This window comes from Eschrichtius robustus, chromosome 10 (genome assembly GCF_028021215.1).
Source record: "Eschrichtius robustus isolate mEscRob2 chromosome 10, mEscRob2.pri, whole genome shotgun sequence".
Taxonomy (NCBI): domain Eukaryota; kingdom Metazoa; phylum Chordata; class Mammalia; order Artiodactyla; family Eschrichtiidae; genus Eschrichtius; species Eschrichtius robustus.
Genome location: NC_090833.1, coordinates 80,608,331 through 80,627,641, shown reverse-complemented (window position 1 = coordinate 80,627,641; position 19,311 = coordinate 80,608,331). Strand labels below are relative to the sequence as shown.

The window sequence follows — 19,311 nt, the reverse complement described above, 5'->3', positions numbered from 1 at the left end:
GAGGTGGAGCACTCTCAGTGATCATGGCTTCACAGCATTTTATTTCTCACACCCACTACAGTTATTGGCATATAGCAGGTGTGAAAAAGTATTTGTTGAGTGAATGTCAAATGGAGAAGACATAGTTCAAAGGCTCCTTCTAAAAGGCCCCACTGATTACCAAGACCTAACATCCTGCTCCCCAACTCTGCACCCCTTTTTAGCTATCAAGCGATACAGTTATGAAATATTTCTTCTACTGTTGGGGTAAATTGCCATTTCAGTTTTAATATTAAACTTATCATGTCTTCTCCAAATATGGGAGTGAGGCTGGGCCATTTGTGTGTGATTGTACACACTTGCTGGTGGTGGTAGTGGTAGTTTTGGGTCAAGAAAGTACTCATCAAACTGGGAGGTCAGTTTGCTGGTGACCTTCACAGTGCTACTGGCTTAGATCCAGACTCCCACATCCAGGCTGTTCTTCAGAGCAGAGGCAGAGTTGGTGATGGTGCCACTTTGGGCCTTCGTCATTGGTCTGTGTGCTGAGCATAAGGAAGACCCAGTAACAAGTCACAGTGGCACTGGCATTAAAAGAGACTCAGCGCTGAGCTAGCAGCTCCTGACTCAGGGCTCGTTATAGTCCTGTAGGGTGACTGGGGTTGAGCTGAGTTCACGGGTTGGGGTTCAGTCATTTTAGCTGGTAGAGTTAGAGGCTTGGGTTAGGGCCTGGTATAAGGGTTTTTCTTCCTGGTGTGTGTCACCATCTCTCATTCCTGTCTGTCATCTTCTTGTTGTCATTGACGTTGTAAAGGTGTTTTAGAGCAGGAACGTGGTCCCTCTGTGCAGCTTTCCACCTGCATAATCACAGGGGTGTCTTCATCATGATGAGGGAACTCTTCATCTTCTGGTGTGAAACCTTTCCTTGTTCTTGCTTCAACAGCAATGGCACTGCCAGGCCTAGAACAGGAAACTGGGGGGGGGCGGGCAGTGTAGTGGCAAAGAATATGGACTGTAGAGGCTGACTCCCTGGGTTTGAATCCTGGCCCCTTGACAAACAAGTTACTTATTCTTTCTGTGCCTCAGTTTCCTCATCTGTAAAAAAGGATAATAATGGTACCAAGCTCATAGGGTTATTGTGAGGACTAAATTTGTTGATGCATGTAAATTGCTTAGAACAGTATCTACATGTAGTAAACATTATATAATAGTGTTTGCTCATAATAATAATAAAATAACAAGTATTACTGTCCTATTCGAACAGAAGAACTAATATAGCTAGTAAATCAACATAATATTGACTTACTAAAATATTGATTGAGTGCCTACTATGTGCTAGGGTCTTTTCTAGGTCATTGAAACAATGTTGACGATGATAGACATAACCCTCATGGAGCTTACAGATGAATGGGGCCACAGACGTTAAACTAACAATTACACCAGTATAATTGTACACCGGCATCTCTCTTATTAGGGAAGTTGAACCTTGACCCAGGGTTCAGGCATTTTAGTCTTAAGAATTCCAACATATAGTAGAAACAGCACCTCTTTTTTTTAAAAAAAGAGTGTTCTTGTTATCTTATGCTGTATGACAAAATGCCCCCAACATGGGTGGCTTAAAATAACAGTAATTTATTTGCTCAAAATTCTGCAATTAGAGCAAGGTTTATCAGAGATAGCTGATGTTTGTTCTGTGTGGTGACTACTGAGATTGCTCAACTAGGGCTGGAGGGTCCATCCAAGCTGGATCACTCACATACTGTCTGTTGGCTGGGCACTTATCTGGGACTGTTGACCAGGACCCCAGTACTCCTTCATAGTATCTCTTCATGTGGCTAAGTTGGGCTTCTCACAGCCTGGCAGCTGGGTTCTGAAGAGAAGCACCCCGAAAAGATAGGCCACAATGTGCAAGCACTTATCAAGGCTCTGCTCACATCCTACTTCTTAATGTCCCTTTGGCCAAAGCCAGTTCCTTGGCCAAGAACAGAGTCAGTGTGGGAGGGGACTATACAAGGGCAAGAATTCTGAGAGGGGAGAATAAATAGGGTCTAGAAAAGTAATAGACTGCCATAGAGAGAAAGACTAAATCTATATTTTCTAAAAAAATTTTTTGTCCTTTTTTCTCCTTAATCACATATGCCATATCCCCTATTTCTGAGACATCAGGGAGAAGTCACATATGTGGGAAGTGAGGTCTCTTCTGTATCGAAAGTCCTTTGGAGAGTGGTTAAAAACTTCTGTTACAGGCCATATAATTTAGGCCAATATTATTCTATGTTAAGTAGATGTTTTACTCTCATTGAAAGTATGGTGAAGAAAGAAAGAGTAAATTTAATTAAACTGTGTTATTTTGATATGCAGAGCTGGATCTTTGCTAGTGAAAAGAGTGACAAAGTAGGAGGGTCCCAGGGTTGTCTGAATAGTGTAAAAGTATAGACATACAAATTTGTTGTCAAGAGGAGCTAAACCATGGTCAGGAAAATGCCTCTGGGCATCCAGTTTGAAGTATAGTGAGAAAGATAAATGGGAGAAATCGCAGGTAGGTCAGTATCTGAAGGACACTGACAAGTTCAGGAGAGTAGAAGAGCTCAAAAGTGAGTCTGTGAAAGCTGAGTGTGTGCTGGAACTGAGCTCCCTGCACTGAAAGTTCCTTAAAGGGAGGGGCTGGGTCTTGCTTGTTGCCTTCTCTGTCCTCAACACCTAGCTCACTGCCAAATACAGAGGAGGCACTCCATGTGGTTGTTGAATGGATATAGACATTGAGGTTTGAAGAAACTGCAGGTTGTAAACCATTCCCTCTTTTTAAGATCCTGGTGCCATAAAATAATTAGAATGACTCTTTAAAAAATATGTACCCTTTAAAAAATATGTCACTCTGTGGTGGTTGGAGGTGGCGGGGCTCAAAAAGTCACTCCTCTGATTAAAATCCTTTGATGGCTTCCCTTCCCACTTAGATATCTACATGGCTTCCTTCCTTCTTTTAGGTCTGTACTCAAAAAAAGGCCTTCCACAATAAACAAAATATCCTCATCACTTTCTATCCTGCTTTTTCTTTATAACATTTATCCCCACATGACCCGTATATTTCTTCTTTTTAAAAAAAATTTATTTAATTTATTTATTTTTGGCTGCGTTGGGTCTTCGTTGCTGCACGTGGGCTTTCTCTAGTTGCGGCAAGCGGGGGCTACTCTTCGTTGCGGTGCACGGGCTTCTCATTGCGGTGGCTTCTCTTGTTGCGGAACACAGGCTCTAGGTGTGCGGGCTTCAGTAGTTGTGGCACGTGGGCTCAGTAGTTGTGGCTTATGGGTTCTAGAGGGCAGGCTCAGTAGTTGTGCCACATGGGCTTAGTTACTCTGTGCATTTGGGATCTTCCCGGACCAGGGATTGAACCGTGTCCCCTGCATTGGCAGGCGGATTCTTAACTACTGCGCTAACAGGGAAGTCCCTATCCATATATTTCTTTTTTATGGTCTGCCTCTCCCCACTAGATTGTAAGCTCCTTGAAAGCAGGAGCTTTGTTTTGTTCACTGTGGTATAGGCCCTGGCTCCTAAAACAATACCTGACATGTAGAAGCTACTCAAAAATACTTGTTGAATGAATGAATAAATGTACCAAGCAATGGAAAGCTAGAGCTAATCTGATTTCATCTGGCTAGAGGCCAAGACCCTGGAGAATGTGGGATGCAAGTGTCCATGTGGGCTCCTAAATCCATGTCCCTCCTACTTGGCCAGAGGGAAGAACTGATCTTGACAATACCAGGAGCCCAGGCCCTCCTGTTCTGGAGTTACTGTTAACTCTCTGTAATTGTGAGGTTGAGGGCCTGGATAGTACAGGATTCATATGGTTTGGGAATGTTACCAAGGGCAGCCTCATCAATCTTTAAGTTAGCTAGAGTACTTTTCCAGCTTCCAGCCAGAGAACCTTGACTGAATGGGTTCAAAAAATTGAAAGAAACCCCCTGTGTTGGGTATGTGGATAGGCAAGGAAAAAGTGGTAGATAGGATTATGAGAGATAGATAACATCTCGTTTAAAAGTAAGACTAAAAGTTACTGAGTTTAGTCAGATTTGTGTTTTGAAATATTTTCTCTAGTTGCATGTAAATGGATTGGAGGGGGCTGGAGTGAATTAGGGAGAAAATAAGGAAGAACATTCCAGAGGAAATAGCATGAACATCAAGGAATGCAATAGAATATTACAGCTGGGCCAGGGCTTAGCAGGGATAGCTCATCTCTCTCTCTAGAGTACTGAGGAGGAGGGGGTGGAGGGGTAAGAAGTTCAGCATTGCTCGTACAAGGCTGGCAATGAAGAGATGGTAGAAGGTAAGCAGGATAAGTTAGAATTAGTATGTTTATAAGAAATTTCAGAAGAGACCACCATAACATCTGCAATTTACACAAATAAGAATTGATGAATTGAAATGGAAGTTCTAACAGGAACCATCAATGGTATGAATGTTAGTACTTGGGATTACAGTGACGATCCCCTAAACTCTTGCAAAGTTAGATTCTTGAGAGAGTTAAGCTATGTAATCAACACATAGTGGGAGAGGTTAACTAGTATTGAAAGTAGGAGTTGAAAACAATGAAGTGTAAATTATAGGTGGAAAATTTTAAAGTAAATTGCAGGGTATAGTTTATGGATACATTAGCATGTTTACTCTGTGATGTATAGAACAGAACTTCTCTACTGGTGTGCCAATTATAGGTGTGACTCTAAGAATTTAAAACGATTATCATTAAAAACTTAATCAGAAATGACATAGCTATTTCACCATGAAACCTAATGTCAAAAAGGTAATATTCACAGAAACATGGTCAAGTGTCTCATGAAAAATTTTAAAATATTTTATTTGGATATTTAGCCAGAATCAATGTTATTTTCTCAAATGGTCTATTTTAAATTTTTATCACATATAATTATAAAGAAAATATAATGATTTTTTTTCACCAAGTTCCTCATAGACCTTAAGGTGACCCCAGTATGATCTGCATATATAATTTTATCTTTGTGCCATGACATCAAAAAGTTGGGAAGCAGTAGGAGTTACTAACTTACCTAAAAAAGAGAAATAAAATATCATTAGAAAATATTCAGGGATGTCCCTGGTGGCACAGTGGTTAAGAATCCACCTGCCAATGCAGGGGACACGGGTTCGAGCCCTGGTCTGGGAAGATTCCACATGCCGCGGAGCAACTAAGCCCGTGCACCACAACTACTGAGCCTGTGCTCTAGAGCCTGTGAGTCACAACTAGTGAACCCGTGTGCCACAACTACTGAAGCCCGCGCGCCTAGAGCCTGTGCTCCGCAACAAGAGAAGCCACCGCAATGAGAAGCCCACGCACCGCAACAAAGAGTAGCCCCTGCTCGCTGCAACTAGAGAAAAGCCCTCACGCAGCAACGAAGACCCAATGCGGCCAAAAATAAATAAATTAATAAATTAATTAATTAAAAAAAAAAAGAAAATATTCAGCAGGAGTGTGTAGGTTGTATTCCCCCAGAAGCATACACAAGGCAAGGATTTGAGTGCAATTAGTTTGTTTAGGAGATGATGGCAGGAAACATCAGTAGGGGAGTGGAGAAGTGAGACAGGGATGGGAGGGAAGCAGTACCGGTGGGTTAATGCACAGGTTACCCCTCTAGACAACTGGGGCTGGAGAGCCTCCGGGAGACAGAGTAGTTTATGCTTCAAAGTTGTTTCGCCCCAGGGGTGTGGAAACAAGTTTACCCATCCACTTCTTTACATCATTTTCACTACTGCTCCCAGGAGTGTAAATCCCATCCCTTCTGGCCTGTATGCAGTCAGAGAAGGCTCTTGGGGCCAGAGGAAGCCTTCAGGCAGAGTCGTAGGTACTTGCAGTGAGAAGTTTTTGGATATGTGAAAGATGCAACTACATGAATATCTCACTAGGTTTTGGTCCTATCCCCACTAAGTGACTTATTATTTGCCATCTGACCTAGGTTGGCCTACAGAGAAGAATATGTGTTGTCTTATCCAGTTGCTGCTGCCTCCAAAATAGCTCTTAAATCAGTCCACTTCTGTATTCTTGTCCAGGCTGCCAACATCCTTTGTGCTACATCAGTAAACTGCTAACTGCTCTCAGCCTTTCTGTTCTCATCCTCCCCTCCAATCCATTCTTCTTCACAGCAGCCACAGTGATCTTCATAAAATGAGAATCAAATAATGTCACTCCCTGGCTAACTCTTTAGGGTTTTTTCATTGACTATAGGATGAGCCTACATACAGTTCCTGAATGGTTTATTATCTGACCCTTGCTCATATATCACTGTTTTCCTCTTACAATCTACTCTTGAGCTCCATTGGATTTCTGTCATACCTGAAAGAATATGTTAAAAGCCCTACTGTAGGGCTTTTGTACATGCACTTTCCTCAGTCTAGATCATAGACCTAGAATATTCTTCTACCAAGTCTTGTCTGTTTCATTTTCATCTTTCTGGACTCAGTTTAATTGTCCTTTCCTTAGATAGGTCTTTCCTGACACCCCTCCCCAACCCCTCCCACTCTACCCTCTGTCCTGCAACAAACAAACAAACAAAATTTCCTAGCTATATTTTCTCTCAGAACTCTGTATTTTTCCTTTTTTTTTTTTTTTTTTTTTTTTGTATTTTTCCTTTTGAGAAAATCTCTGAACCAGACCACTGCAGCCTCCCCAGGCTGGTCCTCTGGCTCCAACTGCCTTTCCCTTAGACCAGGAGTCTCAAAGTATCAAAGAAAGAAGGGCCTTTAAGGGACGGGACAGGTTACATAAATGAGTGGGTGGAGACAATGGCAACTAGAGAGCACTTGGCAGCCACTCCAATTCCAGCTATTTGTTGCCAGAATTTGCTGGATTTCTTGATTTTTTTTCCAAGAGGCCAAGAATCCTGCAAGATTTTCTAATTTCTAACTGTTGTAATTAAAAAAAAAATTACCCCCCCTGAGCGAAATAGCCAAAACTATCTTGGAAAAAGGGAAAAAAAACCCAAACAACAAAGTTGGAGGTCTCACACCTCCTGATTTAAAAAGTTATTACAAAGCTACAGTAATCAAAACAGGGTGGTACTGGACCAATGGAATAGAATAGAAAGCCCAGAAATAAACCCTTGCATATGTAGTCAAATGATTTTTAACAAGTATTCCAAGACCATTCAATGGAGAAAAGACAGTGTTTTCAACAAATTGTGTTGGGAAAACTGGATATCCACATGCAAAAGGATGATGTTGGATGCTTACTTTATACCATATATAAAAAAAAAAACCTCAAAGTGGATCAAAGACCTAAATGTGAGACCTAAAACTGTAACACATAGGGGAAAAGCGTCCAATGATTTCTTGGATATGATACCAAAAGCATAGGCAGCAAGAGTAAAAATAGATAAATTGGACTACATCAAAATTAAAAACTTCTGGGGCTTCCCTGGTGGTGCAGTGGTTAAGAATCCACCTGCCAATGCAGGGGACATGGGTTCGAGCCCTGGTCCGGGAAGATCCCACATGCCGCGGAGCAACTAAGCCTGTGCGCCAGAACTACTGAGCCTGCCCTCTAGAGCCCGTGCTGCACAACAAGAGAAGCCACCGCAATGAGAAGCCTGCGCACCACAACGAAGAGTAGCTCCCGCTCACCGCAACTAGAGAAAGCCCATGCGTAACAACAAAGACCCAACGCAGCCAAAAAAAAAAAAAAAAATTAAAAACTTCTGTACAGGGCACAGTTGACAGAGTGAAAAGGCAACCTATGAAATGGGAAAAAATATTTGCAAGTCATATATCTGATAAGGGGTTAATATCCAGAAGATTAAAATAACTTCTACAATGCAACAATAAAATAACATGATTAAAAAATGGGTAAAGGACTTGAATAGATACTTCTCTGAAGAAGATATACAAATGGCCAAAAAACATATGGAAAGATGCTCAACATCGCTAATCGTTAGAGAAATGCAAATCAAAGCCACAATGAGATATCACCTGACCTCACACCCATTAGGACGACTGCTATTAAAAGAAAAAAAACCGAAATCAGAAAATAACAAGTGTTGGCAAGAATGTGGAGAAATTGGAACCCTTGTGCACTGCTGGTGGGAATGTAAAATGGTGCAGCCGCTATGGAAAACAGTAGGTGGTCCCTTAAAATATTAAAAACAGAATTATGAATCAGCAATCCCAATTTTGGGTATATATACAAAATAATTGAAGGCAGGATCTCAAAGAGATACTTGTACAACGATGTTCACAGCAGCATTAGTCATAATAGCCAAAAGGTGGAAGCAGAGGAATAGTGTGGTGTATACATGCAATGGAATGTTTTTGTTTTTGTTTTTAAAATTATTTATTTATTTTTGGCTGCGTTGGGTCTTCATTGCTAGGCGTGGGCTTTCTCTAGCTGCGGAGTGGGGGCTGCTATTTCTCATTGCGGTGCGCAGGCTTCTCATTGCGGTGGCTTCTTTTGTTGCGGGAGCATGGGCTCCAGGCGCGCGGGCTTCAGAAGTTTTTGCACCCGGGCTCACAGGCTCTAGAGCACAGGCTCAGTAGTTGTGGCACACAGGCTTAGTTGCTCCGCGGCATGTGGGATCTTCCCGGACCAAGGCTCGAACCCGTGTCCCCTGCATTGCCAGGTGGATTCTTAACCACTGTGCCACCAGGGAAGTCCCAATGGAATGTTTTTTAGCCTTGAAAAGGAGAGATGTTTTGACACTTACAAGTGAATTAACCTTGAGGACATTATGCTAAGTGAAATAAGCCAGTCACAAAAAGACAAATACTGTATGATTTCACTTACATGAGGTATCTGGAGTGGTTAAAATCACTGTAACTTGAAGTAGAATGGTGGCTGCCAGGGGCTGAGGGCGGAGGAAATGGGGAGTTGTTTGAATTTTGGTTTTGCAAGATTAAAAAGTTCTGGGGGGCTTTCCTGGTGGTGCAGTGGTTAAGAACCTGCCTGCCAGTGCAGGGGACACGGGTTCGAGCCCTGGTCTGGGAAGATCCCACATGCTGCGGAGCAACTAAGCCCGTGCGCCACAACTACTGAAGCCTGCGTGCCTAGAGCCCATGCTCCGCAACAAGAGAAGCCACCGCAATGAGAAGCCCGCGCACCGCAACGAAGAGTAGCCCCCACTCGCGGCAACTAGAGAAAGCTCACGCGCAGCAACGAAGACCCAACGCAGCCAAAAAAAAAAAAAAAGTTCTGGAGATAGATTTCACTACAATGTGAATATTCTTAACACTACTGAACTGTACACTTAAAAAAAGTTAAGAGGGTAAGTTTTATGTTATTTGTATTTTGCCACAATTAAAAATTGAAAAAAAAAGTTTTTATTTGAAAAAAAGAAAAAACCAAACCAAACAAAAAAACCCCAAAACTCTGAGTATACTAACAAAACACATTTATCATGGTGTGTGGTTTGAAGCCTTTGCCTTCCATCAGTGAATTTCAAATCTAAGCATGTACAATATTAGGATAACCTGGTGGGCTTGTTAAACATATTGCTGGGCCCCACCCCCCAGAGTTTCTGAATCAGTAAGCCTGGGGTGAGGACTGAGAATTTGCATTTCTAACAAGTTCCCAAGTGTTCTGAGGCTACTGCTACTGATCCAAGGATTATACTTTGAGGGCTACTGCATTAGATAATACCACAGGCTTATTCTCTATTAATCTCTATATATGTGTTTGTGATAAATCTTTGGTTTTGGAGTCCTTGAAAATTTTGTGCCTGCCTGAAGCCGTGCATTATGCCATGTGACCCTGCTTCTTGGGCCGGTAGTATGCTATAGAGAAAGGGCTAGACCTAATAGGCTGGGCATTTTTGCACAGTATATGTTGAATAATCCAACTAGACCTAATAGGCTGCCCAATTTTGCACAATATATGTTGAATAATCCAATTAGAATAATCCAATCTAGTTTTGAATGCAAGACACAACATAGGCAGGTCAGGTTGAAGAAGAGGCTAAGAGAAGCTTAATTCTGAGGGAATAACTGGTCAGGTCACCAGAATAGCCTCTCTTTACCTCGAGCAATGTGAACCACATTCCACTGCCATGAGGCCTGTGTGGCCGCTGAGAAGCTTCCTGTGCTCCTCCACTTACTGGTGTGACCCTAATATAAACCTGCATCTTCTCTGCTAACAACTGCAAGTCTCCCTTCCTTGTTTCCTGGAAGATCCTCCCACTCTGTTTTGATAGCTCTGATATCGCCATCATACCATTGAGTCTCTACTTTCCTTTGGAAGGAAACAGTATTCCAAATGAGAGAGGAATTTTTCCATCTGCCAGAATGCCTTCGAATAGTTGCAATATATGACTCCTAGGGAACATCCTGGAATTGCCGTAAAAATCGGTAAACACATCTTATTCCAACATCCTGCTTCTCTCCTCCCTGACTGCCCCTCAGCCAGTTCATTTAGTGAAGACAGCATTAAAAAATCTTAGCAGGTTTCTCCGCTAAGGTTTCTCCCCTCCAGTCCTTTCTCCCCCAGAATAGGAGAAAGCAGATTGTAGCTTTGAAAGGGGGCGGCCACAAGCAGCTACTGTCTACAGCGCAAAAGGTGGCCTTAAAAGTAGTGAGCTTTTCCTTATGAAGGGAATGTCAGAGGCTGGACGGCTGCCTAGAAACGGCCACCGAGAGGAGAGCTGCCTGAAGTCTCTCCCATTTCAGAAACTAAGAGGTGGTGACGGGGTAGCAGCTCTCGCATAGAGAGATGCTGAGAAAGCTCGTCCTCTTTGGGATAACTGCCAAGATCCAAACTTGGACCGTGGCCCAATACGGGTCCAAGTGGAGCTGGCACTTCCCGATCCGGGCATCGGGCGAGACCCTGTCAGCAGGTAATCACTGGTTGCTCTCCAGTCTTTCTCGCGACGTCATCCCACAGCGCCGGAAGTGGAGGAGTAACGTGAGCTTGTCAGCCTCCGCCGTCTCTAGGTAAGGCGGTTATCGGCCTGCCTCTTCTGCCTGCCGGGTTGAGAGCCGTGGGAGTGGGCCTCAGGCCGGGTCCGCTACTGCCTCTGAGTGATGTGCCCTGAATAACGCTCTCACGGCTTCTTTCCTGGCAGGCGTTGCAGCATCCTCGGGCTCTAGGGCTCTAGGGCTCTGGGCTTCTCATTTCCCGCCTGCCGTGTTTTGGCGGCGCTCGCGTTGGCCTCCGTCCCACTTCGCGTTCGTTCACCTGTGCCCCTGACACCTGACCTAGCTTGGTCGGAACACAAGCAGAGGAAAGATTAGAGAATGGGCACTGTCCAACCCAAGGAGGCGGCGCAGCCTGTTAGGAAGGACATTGTTTTCTCCAGAAACGCTCCATGAGAGGAACTTGAGGGCACTTGACAGCGTCCTCAGCAGGCCTTACAGGAAGGCCAGAAGAAGCAAGCCTTTTCTCTTGCAGACCAGTGATAGCGGTTCAACAAAGCAAGGATATAATTTCTCTGTGGAATTAATGTGGTCCAGGTTTGGAGCCTTTTGAGAATTTGATTTATAATTGGGCGTCATTAGAACACTTGAGACAGGGCTCTTCAGGTGGGGAGACACAACAGATTTGTGCCCTTTCACCTTAGTTGCACAGTCAGTGCTGTCGAATGATCTTTTTACATTTCCTTAGCTCCTGCTTTCATCCTATCTTCACTACTAACAGGAGTGATAGTAGTGTTGAATGCTTGTTTTTTGCCAGATACTGAACTTTTTACTTCTTAATTTAGCCCTTGTGACAACGCTGTGGTGTAGAGCAGTAATTAATATCGTTTTACAGCTGAAGAAATAAAGACTTAGCTTAAATAACTGGCCACAAGTCGCACAGTCTGTAGGTGGTGGAGGCAAGATTTGAACTTGAGCAGTTGGATTTCAGAGGCTTGGATGTTATCCACTATTTTATATTGATTTTCCTCAACTGTTTATCAAGCTCCCAAACATCTTACTCTGTTGTTATCTACTATTTTAGGGAGAAAATTGAGGTCATCAGATGTGCTCTCCCTCAGATTTCTGCCCCTGCCTTCCCTTCATACAGTCATCTAGATTTACACTTATCTTTACCTTTCCTTCAGTATCAGAGGATGAGCTGTCTCCTGATCAAAGCAATTTCCTTTATCTTTGCTTCTGACCTTTCTTTTATACTTTCACCTATGAGCCCTTGTTTTCATTTGTCTTTTCTGCCCTTGTCTATGTCCCAGTCATGTATAAACAAGGTCAGGTTTCTCATATCCATGTGTGTCCCCCCCCCACCCCCCCTCCGCTCCCAAGCCAGAAAGAAAGAAAAAGTTCCTGGTGATCCATCTTCCTTTGACTCTCATCCAGTAACTCTCTTCCCCTCTCATCCAAACTTTTAAAAGCGTATTCTAAATTCTGTCTCCAACTCCTCACCTCCCGTTCCTTTCTGCAGTCTAGCTTTCAGATCTGTCATTCCCCTGAAATTTTACCCTGTAGTCACTAGTGATTGATTATCAAACCAGATTGACATTCTGCAGTCATTACTGGATTCCTTTGCTGCTTTTGAAACTTGATGATACCTTTCTCTCCCTACTTCTTTGCTTCTCAGGACAATACACTCAGCTGATTTATTCAGCAAACATATACTGTGATATAGAGATGAACAAGTCAAAGTGCCCCCTTCCTTTAAAGAGCTTACATTCTAGCTGTTTTTCCATGTGCCTCTCTCACCAGTCATTTCTCCTGTGGATAGTCTTCTTCCTCCTCTCCTAAAATGTTGGGTGTTTCCAAGGCTTGTGACTTTGGCCCATTGTTCTTTTCATTCTGTACACACTGCCTAGGTGAGCACATCAACTAGCTTGGTTTTAACTCCCTCCTGCATGCTCCCAAATCGAAGTGTCACCTTAGATCTCCTCTGAGTTTCGTGCCCACCTCTGACTACCCTGCTGGACAGCTCTGCCTGCGAGTCCCACAGACTGTTCAAATTCTATCTTCTCAGGACTTACTCTTAGCACATCCATCACTAAGTCTTGTTGATTTTGCCCCCTAAATATTTCTCAAATCTGTGCTCTTTTTTCCATCTCTATTATTGTCTTACTTTGGACCTCATCTTCTTTGATCTGAAATATGATGGCCTTCTAACTGGTATCCCCTCCTCTAGTCCTATATCCCATGTTATCTGTTCTCCACACTACCTACCCTCCTCCCCCAAATGATCTTTGAAAACAAATCTGACTGAGTCAAAGTCCTGCTAATAATATTTAAGGGGATCTGTCCGTTCATTCATCCAATCTTTTCTCTCATTTATTCAGCAAATATTTATTGTTTACTAAACTGCAAAATCCATTAGAGCTTCTAACGTTTGAGCTTTGCAGCTGGTCACCCAGGGCTCTGCTTCATCTGGACCAGCCTGCATCTCCATCCTCTTTTTTTGCCTCATACTTTAGGTTGCAGCAGCCCTGAACTGCTTCTTCATGTGCACTGTGCTGTTTCTTTGTGCACTGCCCTTGCTGTTCCCTTTGACTGGAATCTTCTCTCTGATTCCTTTCTCCACTTCCTGCTCCTCACCTAATTAGGCTGCCCACTTTCACCTAGTTAACCCAGTTAATGTATAGGTCTCATTTTAGGCCCACCTCTTATCGGAAACCTTCCTTGACACCTCCTTTCTCCAAGTCTAGGTTGGATACTCCAGCTTTGTTAAATTTAAAAAAAGCTAAGTAAGAAATTTAGTTCCTCTGTTGCACCAGCTACATTTCAGGTGCTTGATTGTCACATGGTGGCTACGTTAGTGTTTAGAACACTTCTATCATTGCAGAATATTCTTCTGGACAGCGTGTTCCAGGTTACCAGATTTCTGGCCTTGTGCGGACCATCAGATCACTTGGGTCCCTTAAGAAATAATCAGAGTTTCTTTCTGACCAGTCCCTACAACTCTGGAATGAAAAGTGTGGGGCTGAAAAATAGAGAATTAGGATTTACCCACATAGATGTGGAGATGGGGTTGCTCAGAGAGAGTAGCAAAGCACCCCACATAAGAGGAGCTAGAGGAGGGGAGAGAGAAGGAAAGGAGGAGAGCCTGGATAGGATTATTATCTGGTCATTCACTTGCAAATATTTATTATATTCTTGCTGTATGCTAGGTATTAAGTGCTAGGGGTATAGTGTAAGGAAAAATGGCCTTGACTTCTGCTGTCATAGAGCTTGCAGTTGATGGAGTTTTACTGGATGAGTTATATTGAAGATTCAGGAACATCCATCCTTTTGTGCTCCCCATATTCTAAAATGCTTCATTCCTAGAAGTTGGAATTGGAGGCTGAAATGGGCGAAGATATTGCTTAAGTTTAGTTACATAAGCATCGTGTAGTCACTGCTTCAGTTTCTCAAGGTGTAGTAAATAAGAACATTATAACTTCAGAACTTTAGAGGGAATGAAGCACGTGAATGTGTGTTTGTGTGGGGCGGGAGGGGTAGGTCCTGTTATCCTGCAAAAGTCAGCCATGCTCCCAGCTGTCCACTGGATTCCCTCCTGTCCCTGCTATCCAGCTGTTCTCTCTTCAGGCTTCTTTTATTATTACTGTGAGTAGTCAGTCACCAGATGACTTATTTCCCAGTGCTTAATGAAGACATACTTCACTTCTCAGTCCATTACCTGCTCATTCATTAGTTTCCAGCAAGAGCAAACAGATGCCCTTCTGAACACGTAGCATTTAGAAGTGGGACTTGCCTGTAGCACCATCATCATTTGAGGCTCTGGGTTGAGGATTTTAGATTTACAGCTGACTCTTCATGCTCTTGCATCAGCTCCCTCACAAAGGAGCTGCCTTTTAGACCTAACTCTGGCCCACATTTAAGTTATTAAATGACTCATCTCTGACTCTAGATTTCTCCACTCCAGCCTGCCTACACACAGCGTCATTTCACCTCACTCTGCAGCTCAGACCCTGGCAGTTGTCTCCTATGGATTGTTAAATCTCAACTTTTCGGCCTAGTGTTCTTTCAACACCTTTGCCTTCTTTGGGTGACTCTCTGGGGCAGCTCCTCTGGGTTGGCCAACTAAGGTCTGCTTCTCACCCCTCACCCATGGCTTGTCATTGCTGAAATCTGTACCGTCACTTGTGCTTTTTTTTTTTTTTTTAAAAACCAAGGGACTTTATTTATTTTTTAATTAATTAATTAATTTATTTATTTTTGGCTGTGTTGGGTCTTCGTTTCTGTGCGAGGGCTTTCTCTAGTTGCGGCAAGCGGGGGCCACTCTTCATCGCGGTGCGCGGGCCTCTCACTATCGCGGCCTCTCTTGTTGTGGAGCACAGGCTCCAGACGCGCAGGCTCAGTAGTTGTGGCTCACGGGCCTAGTTGCTCCGCGGCATGTGGGATCCTCCCAGACCAGGGCTCGAACCTGTGTCCCCTGCATTAGCAGGCAGATTCTCAACCACTGCGCCACCAGGGAAGCCCCCACTTGTGCTTTTTGAAGTGGAATGTCCACTCCCACTCCTTTTCTTTCTTATCAGTCCCCTTGGCTCTTGGCTTTTTCTACTGGGCAGTTTCCAAAGCCTTTCCTGACTGATCCTATTTCTGTGACTGCACGTCTTCAGCACTCATTTGCTCACTCTGCTTTGCATTAATCTGTCTTTGCAGATGGTAGTGAAACTCTGATTTTGAAAAATCTGGTTTCTTTTCTCTCGCCTTTGGATACAAAGCTTGTGCAGAGCGGCTGATAGAGTGTTGCCTTGCCTGCAAGGGGCGTTTCTCAAAGAGAGGGTATTAGAGGCTTGAGCATTAGTAGGCTTCTGGAGTCTAGGGAGGTGTCCCAAAGATCTAGTCTGTCCCTCCCACAGTTCCCTGTTCTGCCCCTAGGTGATCTCATCCTCTCTTTTTACCCTAACTTCTATGACATGTTGATGCCTCTCATATATATACATTCAGTTAAGGACAAATATTTCCTTTTTGTGTCAGAGCTGGTCATAATTCTTACAGCTTTAACAACCTTGTGGCATTTACCTTTATAAGCCCCTGATTCTTTCTCTTTCCTGAAACACTTTCAGTTTTACTCGAAACTGTGTCTCCTGAATTGCAATTCCCAAGACTCCAAATAAAGCACTTTATAGTCTCAAAAAATACACACACACACACACACACACACACACACACACATATATATACATACACCTTCAGTCCCTTCCCCTCCCTGAGCTTCATACCTGTATATCCTAGTGTGACTCTAGGATCTTCCGCAGGCAACTTAATCTAATTGTGTTTCGATCTGAAATCATCCCTTCTTCACTTATCATTTATCCCTAAATTATGTCTCCAGTGTATTCCTCATTTTGGGTAATGAGTATTTCCAAATTAGAAATCTTGGTTGGTGTCTCCCTTCACTCCCTTGTCATTCCCCAAATGTAGTCAGCACTAAGTCTACCTTCGCAATTTCTCCTGGATCTTTTTCCTCTTCATCCTCTTTGTTCAGGCCTCATCCCTCTCCCGAATTTCTTCTCTTTCTCTTCTACTGATATCCTACATGACCATAAAAGTTGTTTTACAAAAGAATATCAGACCCTCCAGTAGTGTTGTGCAGGTTGTGTATTGCACAAAAGTGCTGCATTCACACTTTAGAAATTGTAGGTTTGTATATTTATTATGACTATCTTCTGGCAGAGGGCAGTAAAATATATTGTTCTAACATCAGTATGTTTTGACAGTTAAGGAATGGAAACCTTGATGCCTATGGAGAACATCCTCTGTTCTTATGTCCTTAGTTCTTTGCCAGGCAAGCTTCTCACCCTTTAAAACTGAGCATGAATATCCCTTCCTCGTGAAGCCTTTTTTGATGCTCCCTACAAGAGTCAGTCATTACTTTCCCTGGGCTAAGGCCATATTTGGCTACTCCCTTCCTATAGTAGATATTACATTATGTTTTAATAATTGGTACATGAGTCTGCCCCATTGTACTCCAGACCCCTGAAGGCTAGGGACAATGTTTCATCATTCTTTGATCCTCAGCAGGTAGCTTAATGTCCAGCACATAGAGTATATCAATAAACATAACAAATATTTGATTGCATAGCATGACTGAGGCACAGAAGTAAATACTTTACCCATATTGTTTTATTTAATCCTCACAACACCTTCATGAGTCCTGTCATTATCACATTTTACAGGTGAGGAAATTGAGACTAGGGAGGTGAAGTCACTTGCCTCAAGATGAACAGCTGGTAAATGGCATGTGTGGTGGTGCTGGGGTGTGGCCCTGGAGGACCTGTGCTAGTTTTTCCAGTGATTCTCTTGTGTTTTGTCTCTCAGAGTAATGATGCGGGTGTGCTGGTTGGTGAGACTGGACAATCGACACCAGCGAATCAAACTTCCACATTTGGAAGCAGTCATGGTTGGGCGCAGCCCCGAGACCAAGATCACTGACAAGAAATGTTCTCGACAGCAAGGTAACTGGTCATAGGATTGTGGAGATTATCATGTTTGGTTCCCTCAGATAGTGATAATCAAAGATGTACATTTCCTGGATGCTACTGATGGAAAACCTTTTGTATGCCATAAACAAAACTCAGGAACTGAGCTCTTTTAGCCAGTGCTAGGGCCCCATGCACTCCTGACTCCACCCTCTGAAAGTGGTTAATATTCAGTGTTGGGAGCAGGCAGGTTCTATCCTGTACTATAGGGTGGTGGAACTGAGTTCTGCACTCTGCTTTGCCCAGGGAGATTCCTCTTTGGGCAGTGAGACAATTGAATTCTGGGATTTCCAGGTTGGAACCATGTCTGAGAAGTGATGGGATGGTTTCATCCTTTACATTTTGCCACACACAGAGGGTGTTATCTTTAAAAGACTATGACATCTAGCTCTTGAAATGTCTTTCATGGGATTTAATGAAATGAATGTCCTTAGGAAAAATCTTTACCATGTACCTCATTTTTTACCTGTAAACTCCAGACATGTTCACTGCTACCAGGCCTCCCCCTGCAATGTGTTTGCCATAGTAGGGGTTCCTAAGGCTTGGAGTCTGCAGCACTGATTATGATTTTTCCCACATGAGTTAATCTAAATGGGAAAAAGAAAAAAGCCATGCTTGAGCTGGCTAAGCCAAACATACAGAAGTAGACACTGCTTCTTGCTCTCTGTCTGCCTTGTCACAGCAGCAGCTGTAGGGATGTGTATGTCAGCCTGTCCAGAAGCTTTTTGTTCACGTATCTGAACACCAGTATTTAGTGTTACTTCTTCCCACACATGCTCAGACTGTTCTGTCCCTGCAATCCTTTTTCTAGAATATTCTTTCTACTCCTCCTACCCAAGGCCAGCTGAACTTCAGTTTTCTAGGAACGTATCTTTTACCTTTTTCTCTGTTGAAGGCATCTGATGGTTTCATACAATAGTGGAAGTCTTGATTTAATCCTGAGATATAAGAGCTTGTGAGAGAAATGGGTCCCCTTTCCTGACTGCAGAGTCTGTGATCCTGAGTGGGCCAAGGGCTCTGGAATAGGGAGACTTGTGGGGATTCAGTGAAGCTGCCTTATAAAGATATTAGCAGTAGCTAAAGGAGTATGTACACTGTTGGGCATTTTATGGAAGGACCTGGAGCCCTAGCCACCTGAATAATGGATGATTTTGCTCTTAGGCCTTTGAGGAAACCCTTGTCACATTGCCTCCTGGAGTGAGGCTTCACTGTCTTGTAGGGAGAACAGGAGCAAGTGCCTGGTTCTTCATGGCATTTGGGTTTAACTTTTTTCAATCTCTTTCAGTACAGTTGAAAGCAGAGTGTAACAAAGGATATGTCAAGGTAAAGCAGGTATGTCTATTTGTAACTTGGATTTCCATGTTATACTTGATGATTTTCTTACACTGTTGACTTTAGAATGTCTGTGCCAGCCAATAAAGGCTTCTCTGTCACGTGTGGAAGTGGCAGAGTAACAGAAGTGAATATTAAGCACAGTGCCTGGCACATAGTAAGTGGTGAACATAGGAGTAGCTATATTGCTAATGGTGTTATTGCTATTATTGTAATTATTTTCTGATTATTCCATAGGTAGGGGTCAATCCCACCAGCATTGACTCACTCATAATTGGGAAAGACCAAGAGGTGACGCTGCAGCCTGGCCAGGTCCTCCACCTGGTGAATGAACTTTATCCATATATCATAGAGTTTGAGGAAGAGACAAAGAACCCTGGCCTGGAAACACACAGGAAGAGAAAGAGGTCAGGCAACAGTGATTCTGTAGAAAGGGATGCTGCCCAGGAAGCTGAGCCCAGTACAGGACTAGAACCTGGGAGCAACCCTAGCCAGTGCTCTGTGCCCCCAAAGAAGGAGAAAGATGCATCCACCAAAAAGGTGAGGGTAGCGTGCTTGATAGATGATGTGGAGATTAAATGAGGTGTAATGACTACTTAATTGTTTTGTACACAGTAAAGCCCAGACATGCCTAAGG

The 19,311-nt window shown here is 43.3% G+C and overlaps 1 protein-coding gene across 5 annotated transcripts in view; it reads left to right on the top strand.

Annotated features, from left to right (window-relative positions):
- The window catches only part of APTX (aprataxin), a 41,654-nt gene that overhangs the window by 12,367 nt on the left and 9,976 nt on the right, over window positions 1–19,311 (top strand). For 2 of the 5 annotated variants that reach the window (XM_068551908.1, XM_068551907.1), the window contains exons 1-4: window positions 11,287–11,412; window positions 17,182–17,318; window positions 18,628–18,674; window positions 18,912–19,214. In XM_068551908.1, coding sequence (XP_068408009.1) covers window positions 11,402–11,412; window positions 17,182–17,318; window positions 18,628–18,674; window positions 18,912–19,214 — 498 coding nt within the window. In that variant the 5' untranslated portion in view covers window positions 11,287–11,401. Of the gene's footprint in view, window positions 1–10,850; window positions 10,894–11,286; window positions 11,413–17,181; window positions 17,319–18,627; window positions 18,675–18,911; window positions 19,215–19,311 lie in introns of those variants that run through there. The other 3 variants (XM_068551911.1, XM_068551910.1, XM_068551909.1) reach the window with 2 other exon arrangements.